Source organism: Eufriesea mexicana, unplaced genomic scaffold (genome assembly GCF_001483705.2).
Source record: "Eufriesea mexicana isolate 0111107269 unplaced genomic scaffold, ASM148370v2 scaffold2087, whole genome shotgun sequence".
NCBI lineage: Eukaryota > Metazoa > Arthropoda > Insecta > Hymenoptera > Apidae > Eufriesea > Eufriesea mexicana.
The window spans coordinates 2363845-2374558 of record NW_016910162.1 but is presented as its reverse complement, the minus strand read 5'-3'; the positions used below and the strand labels follow the sequence as shown (position 1 = coordinate 2374558).

Genomic DNA, 10714 nt, shown 5'->3' with positions numbered 1-10714 from the left:
CAAGATGGAGGTGAAGCGCGGCGCCGGTGCCGCTGAAACGATTCGACCAATCAAAAGCTGTCACTAGATGACCGCGCCGGAGGGTGCGTTCACATGCGCGCAGTGGTCAGTCGATAATGTGGCGGGAATATCGTGATTTTAAACGCTACACATCGTCATGTACGTAATTGATAACTTTCGACAGATTTTCCGGCGGAAATGTTGCTTTCAGCGAAACACCCGACGTCTGTTCTATTGAAACTGCGAGTATTAATCAGTGAAATAGCTTTTACACAAAGCGACAAGTTAAAATATAGGGATTTTCTCATTTATATTTAAAAATACTATTTTCAGGTTAAATGTAAAATTGAAAATCCGAATCACGTGTAATTATAATTGGAATTTTGGTATTTAGATCCTAAGACGTATTTTAGAGATTGAACGTTCAAAGTATATCTCTTTAAGCTGTTTTCACGACTATTTTAGCGACCAAATACAAATTCGAAAATAAATTTAGCAGACAAAAATATAAAAGAAGAGTGCAGCTAAACGAATACGTAGGTATATTCACATTTAATCCTCTTTAAACTTCATTTCGCCATTGTTTGCACGTTATATCATTCGTTCGTTCTTTTTTCACAGAAAATATCGTTGAAAACCTTGAACATCGGTAACACACGTGAAAGGGGAATTGAAACAACAGATTGAGTACTGCAAAAGTATTGACATTATAATTACGACCATGTATCGTTGAAATTCAGTAAGATTAAATTGGTAATATTAATATAAGCGACATAATAATTATGCTTTAACATATGTAATAAATATTGACCGAGTCGTGTACGATTATCATTCCAAATCAGTACGCGATTAACAACGCATAATTGCATAAATATTCAGTTAAACGCTGAATTTAATCCATCTATATTTCAGGGCGTTCACGTATTTAATACGGCCAACCGAAATGTCCAGCCTACGGTATAGAAAGCCTAGCTAATGCCAATCGATGACAAAGTTTGGCGCGTCATCCGTCGCAGTCGACTGACACCTCGTTTTGATTTTCAACGAAAAAATAGAACGGGTACGAGCATCGTTTAGTAAGAAGCGAGACATTGTCGAGCATTTTCAATTCCTAACCTACAAGGACGATACGTAGATGCAACTACGATATTTCCATCATTACACACCAGCAATCCGCTATTAATACGCACAGAATAATTCCACGCTATGACATCATTTATATTCGCCTCTAATACCTTCCTACGTTCGTAACGCGAATCAAGGCGAGGCTGGGAGGATGGACGAAGACAGGATCGAACGGTACAGGACGAAATATCGTGAGCAGCATATATCGAAGGCCCTTTAAGTCGAACAAATTGCCAAGACTGTATCACTGCATCCGCTTATGCCGGGTCTTGTCATTTTTACGGTTTACAGAATCTTGCATACCGCCTTATCAAGCGTCTCTTGACATTTCGTTTTGTTAACAACCGCGTGTCCCTCTGACTTTTCTATTTTTCGTCTAAGCCACCCGGGCCCAGGGAAATTACACATTCCGCGTGGCTTCATCTGTTTTTCTTCTACCCTTTCCTCTCTCGTTGTCTCTCTGTCTCTCTCTCTCTCTCTCTCTCTCTCTCTCTCTCTCTCTCTCTCTCTCTCTCTCTTGCTCTCTTCCCTTATTCTCTCCCTTTCTCCTTTTTTCAGAAGAGCATGAAAACGCACGAGCAGATAGCCTTGGCCCATACCTTTGCCCGTGTGTCGGCCACCGTACCCACTGGTTACCCTGGAAACGGTATCGATTTCAACCCTCAGCTATGCAGTAGAAACCAGCGGCACACCATGGGGGTCTCTTCGTCCCGAGTTTCGACAAGACAGCCCGTTTAAACTACCCGATTACAGCAGCTTCCATCTCTATTACCGCCTTACATTTCGTTTCGCATGCTTCGCAAAATCAACCTGCCTATAACCTTAAATCCCGGGGACACTGTAAAATTGCCGATGAAATTTTCCAACGAGGCTATCTCGAATCGCCAGCCTGATTTCTGCTTTGTACACCGCTAATTCCTCCGGCGTGTTTACTTATGCTAATGTAAAATCTTCTTTGTGCTGGACACGGAAGATAACATGTTTATGGAAGAACATTGTATCCGGAGGAATAAGCACGCAGAGTAGTACAGGTCAAATAATTCAGCGTCTAGTACGGAATATTCCGGGCAGAAATTTAATTAGTTCTTTTAATCTAGCATACGCTATTCGAAAGCCGAGCCAAATATTTGACGAAAATAAAATGGTCGTAATGCGGCATTTTCATTTCAATGGCAACGCGAATTCGAAAATCGAGCGTTATTTAAATTAATTCGTTTCTTTCCGGATTATTTCTATTCTAGATTATCTACGGTATAATTAAAATACTTGCATCGCGCGTTATTATAGAACATAAAACGACAAAATCGAATTAACAACTGGCCGATCGATGAACGTATGTAAAAATATCGCTCGAGTGTTCATCTCTTCATGGTTTCTGTTCCTCGTGAACTTCGTATAATCCGCAAACTTTATTAGCCGGCACAGCTTTATCTAGAAGGGTAAACAAATTTTATCGTCATAAAAGTTCAGAGACATAGTGAGAAAAATGTCAAGCTTAAATTCTCGTGATAACGCTTCGAGAACTCGGACTAATGATTTAAACATCACGTGAACAAATTGGTATACCGATCATTTTCGGGTAGGGCAGATTAAGGTTGTTCATTATGTCGACAAATTCGCTTAGAGATTTAGTTAATCTCGGATTAAAGGCCTTCTCCTCCGCCACTGTGGTTACTGTTCTGCCACAGTAATCGTGGGCTGGGTATAGCTTGAAACACGCTGGCAAGGTAAAAATTTTAGAGTGCACGGACTTGTACAGCACCTCTGCGGAGCCGCCCTGTAACGAATAGAAATTGCAAAAATTAGTATCAACCGTGAAAATCAGTCAAAAATACGAGATCCGTCGGAACAATCCAAAATCGCGTGTTTGAGGTTAGATATAAGGACATAGCGAGATGAAAGATCGGGGAACGATGATTATCGCAACGCGTATGACGGAACAGACTTTTATAGGAAATATTTGACTCGAATGAATTGTTAAGTATCAATGTATCCATGCCGCTTTAAAAGCTGTTAGCGTCTAAATAAGTGATGCGCACTAGTACGCAGAAGTTCCAAGTGTGCAATATCGAACCTACACAATTTTACGTCAGCGCTTCCAGTATGAAGCCGCCAGATTTTAAGACTGAACGCGCCCCGTGTTATCCCTTGCGGTTAACAAATTAACTGCCGCGTAAAACGCGATATTTAGAACCTTTTTGACGCTCTTCGTGATTGCGTCAAACGTCGTGGCTATAAATAAACGTCCGATAATTATATATAACGCGAAAGGACAATTTTACGTGATTCAGGGGCTGCCCCTTTCAGCGTATCATTTACTACGAACCTGGAAATCCGTTCGTCCGCATCCGCGGATTAAAAGAGTGTCGCCTGTGAATGCGGCACCCTGTTCGTCGCAGACATAAGTAACGCAACCTATTAAAATATGAATTTATCGATTAACAGCGTGGCAACGTGGTGGTGTACTGCAAAACAAATTCGTTTGATAAATTCGCTAGGAACTTGGGATTTTAACCCCTTGCAGTACGATTTTATTGAGAAATATGTTTAAATGTAGCTATTTTAATTAATCGTAATAGCCACTATGTACTTTTAAAAGTTTAGAAATTATTGCAATTTTGGACATAGTGAAACGTTTCACGTGTGAGATATAATAATTATGAGAGTGTAATCGTAAAGAACTAGTAACGTGTTAGACTCCTCGTTGTAGTGCAAGGGGTTAAGAGTAAGATAGTAAAAATTGGATGGATGTGTTGAAGATATGAGAAAAGATAGTGACAGAAATGACACGAAGGATAGGGTAAAAAATGGGATGATTATTTGCAAAGATAAATGATAATGATGGATTTAAAAAGACAATTTATTGGCCATGTGAAACTTTAAAAATTACTCTTTAATTGCGTTTTAAATGAAATGTAGTTGAACTTGAAATGTACTTGAAATAAGAATGGAAAATGTGGAATTTGGAATGAAATATTTCACATGTTTAGTTATGTTTTATAAAGAGGAAATTCTGTTGCGAAACGTGAATATATAAAGCTGCAATCGACAGATTTTTATTTAGAAAAGTGATCGAATTAATAGTAATTTACTATAAGTTTAATCTAGAAGAAAGGTAAATAAAATTCTACCTTTGATCTGTTTTTATGAAAAGAATCATCTCACTGGGGATTATGCTATCTTGACCGCCACACCCTCTATAATTGCGCAAGACATAATAATTTAACATGACATGCAAGAATATGCGATACCTTGGTTTACTGCATAAATCACCTTTTCATACTTATTTCAGAGTCTGCTATTTCTACATCGATACACCTGGCTAAAAATAACGTAAAAATATACAGTATCCTTTGCAAATATCTTTACACAAATGTATACAATTTAATAAAGCAAGTGATTTACAGGATATCTATCTACAAATAAATGAAATGAATTGCAAATTGAGAGATTTAATTTATAACGAAATTTGATTGATTTTTGATCTTTCATCTAAATTTGTCCAGTTGCTTATTTTTGATGGAGTGTAATTCAACTAAATGAAGAAAACTGCAACTGGAGACTCATAATAATTATTATAGCTATGCATGATAAAATATCACAGTATAATAAAATGAATTTTAAAAAAATAACATACAATGACAAAATTAGCATCTACAAATGTCAAACGTTACAGTACAATAATTTCCTGTTTAAGAAGTTCCTTAGTCCCTTTAGCTCATAAACGAGATAAGAATAGTTCTTCTAGAACACCAAGGACACTACCATAATTGAATCGCTATGTCGCTATATTAAAATTGACAAAATGACAAATTTAATTTCGACATATTAATACATAAAATCTCTAAATAAATGACAAAAATTTGCGATACTGTTTTTAATCACTAGCTTGGTACTAGCTATCACTAGCTTGGTCCTAGCTATCACTAGCTTTAATTTTCAAATGCTATTTTTAATCACTAGCTTTAATTTGCAATACTCTTTTTAGTCACTAGCTTAGTACTAGAAATCACTAGCTTTAGTCACCAGCTTGGTACCAACTATCCTAGTTATACTGAGTATTCTAGTAACATTCACATATCGGTTGCAGAAAGTAATTAAGGTTCACATACGTCCACATACGTATATGCATACGAACAATGGTGTATATTTTCAATCACGGGTACTTTTAATGGCACGAAAAAGATGTCTGACCTTCAGTATGTCCGGGAGTAGGCAGCACCCGTAAATTGTGCCTGCCGAAGCATATTTGGTCATCCGGATTCAAGAGTATATCAGCCTTAGCGCCGCTGCTACGTGATATCATTGACTGGCAACCAGGTAACAAGCACTTCAGCCTTCCTGTTCCGGTGATATGATCAGCGTGCATATGCGTATTTACTGCAAAAGGCGTTTACCAGAACGGTTATCGGTCATCGCGTGCACGAACGCCTTTCATCCGTCCTCCTCGAAATTCATTTTAATATTAAAACTTCGCAAGTACGGAGCTGGCTACCTCTCGTGCGGAGCTCCCAGACGTTTTTCATTAATTTTAGTAAGAGCTAATGATAAACATAAACGGCGGAGAGCTCCATTTTAATTATCAAGTTTCTCGATTAACTTTGAAAATGAGAAGAAGACAGAATCGAGGGAAATGATAACGAAGAACCTGCAGCACGACGAGAGTTCAATTTCAATTCACTTTGAATTGCATTTCGATTTCGTATAAATACAGTCTACAGGGTGGTTCACGAAACGTGGAATAATTTGTCGATATAATACTGTATGAACATTTCTTTTTCTCATGTTACAGTACGAATTAGAGTGCATATTTTTTTTATTTTGGAGTATATATTTGGAGAGACTATATAGTATATAGTTTTTTTCATATGTGCAGGAATTTTACAGATTTATTCATTTTTTATTTAATTTACTCGTTTCTTGATTATTTATTTTAATATTTAATGTTTAATATTTAATAACAATAACAAATCTGCAAGTGGATATCGTACAGAATAAATTTTACACTGTTAATTATTACAAGTAAGCAATAAAAATTAGCACAATTTAAATTATATAATTATAAATGAGAAAATTTCTACAACCAAATTCGAATACAGATCACAAAAATTCATGAAAAATTTGGATTACTGTGATTTACGTATCATTCAATAAATTTCTTTTACTATTTTTGCTAAAAACATCGATATTACTTTAAAATCAAACTGACAATATTTGATTTAAAATAGCAAAACTGATATTAAAATCTGCAGAACACCTGCATTTATGAAAAGGCAGTAATATTTTATTTTTTCTAAATTATTACTATTTTTACTAAAAATACCAATATTGCTTTTAGGCAAAGCTATTAATAAATTTGAGATATATAATAAATAAATTTGAAAAAGATGTTAAGATCTCCAGAAAGCTTGGATTATATAATTTTTTCCTCCACACCTCGTGAATTTCGTATAGAAATTTTTGTCGTGCAATACCTGTGTTGGTAGTTACTCGAAGTGTGCAAGTCGCGTGGACCACCCTGTATGTATGTACATACGACTGTTCTTTGACTTTTTCAATAAGCCGATGGTCATATAATTAAATTTTTTCTAGAGGCTCCCTTTTAATTTGAACGGAAGACTTCGAGTGGCAATTTGAACAATTAAGCGCACGGTTTCCTTAATAATACTTGCACTTCATTAAATTATTGAATTACCAGCTGCTGTGTTCGCGCTCAATAGACTCCAGTTAAGAAGTTTCAACCAACGAGAACGTTTTTGACCTATTGTACAGCAGATATATCAACGCGGGAGATTGAATCGTTGAAGTCTTCATTTCAACGTGCACGATCTTCAACTGTCGCGCATTTCTCCGGTGGAATGTAATCAGATTGGAACAATCGATGGTTAATTTGGTTGCTCCTTTGTTGTACTCGAAACAAATCAGCCGAATAATGCACTTAAAGCCTTCGCGTACAAACGAGATTCGATGTGCCTCGCTTTTCCATAAGAGAAATTGAAATTCGTGGTTGTTAAGGACAATTAGGGACGATATTAATCTTATTGAAAGAGATCATAGTTATATCTATAAAATAATAATGTATTATATATTTTATAATATCGTATGATTGTGTTATTGCAGTATCGTGTCACTTTAATATTATTGTAGTATTGTATGTACTATGGTAGTAAATAATAATACTATTATAATATTGTAGTATTACATAATTATGATACTATAATATTATATAACTATAATATTGTAATATTAAGTAATTATAAGTTTGTAGCATTATATAATTATGATACTGCAATATTAAATAATTATACCATTGTAATATTGCAGTGTTATATGATTACAATATTGTTGTATTATATAATAATGATACTGCAATATTGTAGTATTGTATGTACTATGATAGTAAATAATAATACTATTATAATATTGTAGTATTACATAATTATAATACTATATTATTATATAACTATAATATTGTAATATTAAGTAATTATAAGTTTGTAGCATTATATAATTATGATACTGCAATATTAAGTAATTATACTATTGCAATATTGCAATGTTATATGATTACAATATTGTTGTATTATATAATAATGATACTGCAATAACTATACTATTGTAACATTGTATAAATACAACATTGTAATGCTACATAATTATAATACTGTAGCATTACATAATTACAATATAGTATAAATGCAATACTGTAATATTATGTAATTATAATACCATAATATTGTACAAGTATAATATTATTATATCATATAATCATAATACTGTAATATAATATAATATCTTATATTGCATTCACTATCTCCATAAAACAATAATACATTGCACGTTGTATAAACCTTTAAACTTGATGAAAAATCAATTAACGAGCTTTCATCTTCGGCTGATTAAATTTCATTATGATTCTCGAATATTGATATATACGTATTCGCAAACAACGGATGTAAATTTGCACGTCGATACAATTCAAAAGAGCGTATCACAGTATACTGGCAGTACGTCGAATTCAATTAGTTTGGAAATACCATGTATCTCGTTCTCCCATATATCATATGCATTGAAATTAAAAATGTACGATCTGCCTGTTAACGTGGTCCTGTTTAGCAGTCTTTTGGACCATTTCGACCATTATTATCCACTAGAATAGGAAAGGATTTTTAATATGCATTTCACCGAAAGAACGGTTTATGACAGAGAGAGTGGAATTATATTCTAACTGAAAGTATGTATATTCACCCTCGAATAATTTTCAAAGTCGTTTTTCGAGAATGAAATTTTTCATGCGGAAAAACATGTTCCATGGTTCCGTTTTATTTTCTGCGAGAAAAAAGGTCATCCCATTTCCGGTCCCGCCACGATTTCGAGCAACAGCGAATGGAGGATGATTTCAGCGAACGTGATTATACTCTCAACTTACTAGCATACTTTAACGTTAATCCCAATTCCTGAATAATGGTTTTATCTCGTTCCGCCCATTCAATCACCGGATCAATTAAGATCGCAGTCTTATCGTTGATGTCGGCCAGCAGATAAGTGTACGTGCTGGACACGGGGTCGAACATCTGAGAATTTCAATTAAAATTAAAAAGAGATCTTAAAAATTCGTTTCAACGGATTTCTGAACATTGACATGAAAAACAGTGAAATTTGCGAAAAATTCTAATTTATAATAACTTCATGGACGACTGAAATTATTAAAATAAATATATATATATATATATATTGCATTCATATTTATTTATCATTACTTAATTTATAATATTTATAATATATACAGACGTTATGAATTAAATGCGTGATTCATAGTTCGTATAATATTTATAGCTAGTAATTAGAATTATTTTTATTTAATTGATATTAATGAATATAGTGAAAATTGAATGAATTATGGGTAGAAATATACTTCATGACATACTACGCTAATCAAGTGGCCCAAAATGTTAGTTTTCCGATTCGCACAATGAAATATTAATGCAGTATTAATTGTTGGAGTGGCCGACAAGTTCTAGAACAACTTTAAATTCTGTAAACCCTAATGTACTTGACAAATTGCTATGCAGTTGCAGTTTAATTAAATACTCTCTACCGTTCCCTTCATTCAAGTGCTGTAACTTCCTAACTCCTTTGAGGGTATCTATTATCATTTTTTATCTACTTAACAATCGTTTTTAATTTTTAAAAACATCGGAACATTTTCATTATATGCTGAAACTAACCTCAAAATTTGTTTAAATCTTTAACTTGACTTTTATTACTAATTCTATAAAGAATTAATTAATTTCTTTATTACTGTATATTTATAAAAAGCTTCTGTGATGATATTGAAAAATATTAGTTTGTATAATCGCTCTTAGTATTTTATTTTTCTCTATTTTCTAATGAAAAAAGAAAAATTAATATTTTGAAGAAACTAGAATAATTATTCGAGAATTTTTATATAACTTTTCGTTCAATTATATTTAATAGTTTATATTTAATGAAAGTGAAAATTAATATTAATTTAAAACAAAATTAATTAATAGTTTCAAAAACTTTATATTATAAAATTTTTAAATAAATTATTTAGATATTCCTTAAATGTTTTTGTAGTTTGATAGGTTATGTTACGAGTAAAAGATAATTTTATAAATTTTGTATATAGTTTGCAAGTAATAATTAAAATGCTATATGTTTTCAAATACTTGAAATTATTAGTTATCAATTCTTATAAATGGGAACGAGTGCAAAGTTATTAGCAAACTAATGTTAATAATATTCTTGTTAGAAAATATTACGGTAGGTATCTTCGTGTAATTTATAAAACATTAAAGTAAAAATGTGTATTAATATATTTACATTACATAATTTACAGAAATCAGAAATTCACGTAATAAAAGATTGATATTCAAAATATACGAAATGCTTAAAATGTAAATTGATTGTTTGAAATTATTAGTACGTAATAAATCGCTAGATGTCGCTACAACCGCAGCAGTGAAATAGGCGGAGAAATATATATGTATATAGCTACGAAATGCAACATGCGCAATTATTGACTTACTTGACGAAACAGAAAATCTTTCGAAAAGGGAATTGGCTCCGTTAATGCTGCAGATTTATTGTTGAAATTCATGATAATTAAATTATGTTTACAAAATGTAACTTTTATAAATCTCTGACACAAATTTTTAAACATTTCAAGAACATATACTTTTTATATTATTGGAACAATGTATTCTCACTGACACAACCGGCAGCACTGGGGTTTGACAAAATCAAAATGACGTAACTGTAATAGTTTGAATCATTTATCTGATTGCGTTATCTTTATCGGATATGAAGTTAATTTGTTGATATATAAGATTATAAAGCTCGTATGGTAGAAATATAATGCAGCATTTACATGTAAAAATATATTTAATCATAATTTTTCATGTATTGAAAATAGCAAAATAAAGTTTTATAAACCTCGAGTCAAAATCTAAATTACATTCTTTGATTATAAATACGTATTTATTAACGAAATAAAAAATACAAGAAAATTTTAGGATATTAATATACACTTCTATAAACTAAAATTTCTTGGTCGTTTCCTGTT

The 10714-nt window shown here is 32.8% G+C and overlaps 1 protein-coding gene across 2 annotated transcripts; it reads right to left on the bottom strand.

Moving 5' to 3' along the window:
• Positions 1 to 2079: 2079 nt before the first annotated feature.
• LOC108549504 (persulfide dioxygenase ETHE1, mitochondrial) lies at positions 2080 to 10378 on the bottom strand. Of its 2 annotated transcripts, XM_017902910.1 has the most exons (7): positions 10178 to 10378; positions 8555 to 8699; positions 5320 to 5505; positions 4399 to 4447; positions 4257 to 4322; positions 3452 to 3540; positions 2792 to 2902 (listed from the first exon to the last, which is right to left on the bottom strand). In XM_017902910.1, the coding sequence occupies exons 1-7, from the start codon at positions 10310 to 10312 to the stop codon at positions 2862 to 2864; spliced, it is 711 nt and encodes a 236-aa protein (XP_017758399.1). In that variant the 5' UTR covers positions 10313 to 10378; the 3' UTR covers positions 2792 to 2861. The 2 variants fall into 2 exon arrangements, with proteins under 2 accessions (XP_017758398.1, XP_017758399.1); XM_017902909.1 differs by lacking the exons at positions 4257 to 4322; positions 4399 to 4447 and adding an exon at positions 2080 to 2556 and having other exon boundaries at positions 2692 to 2902.
• Between the last annotated feature and the right edge of the window lie 336 nt (positions 10379 to 10714).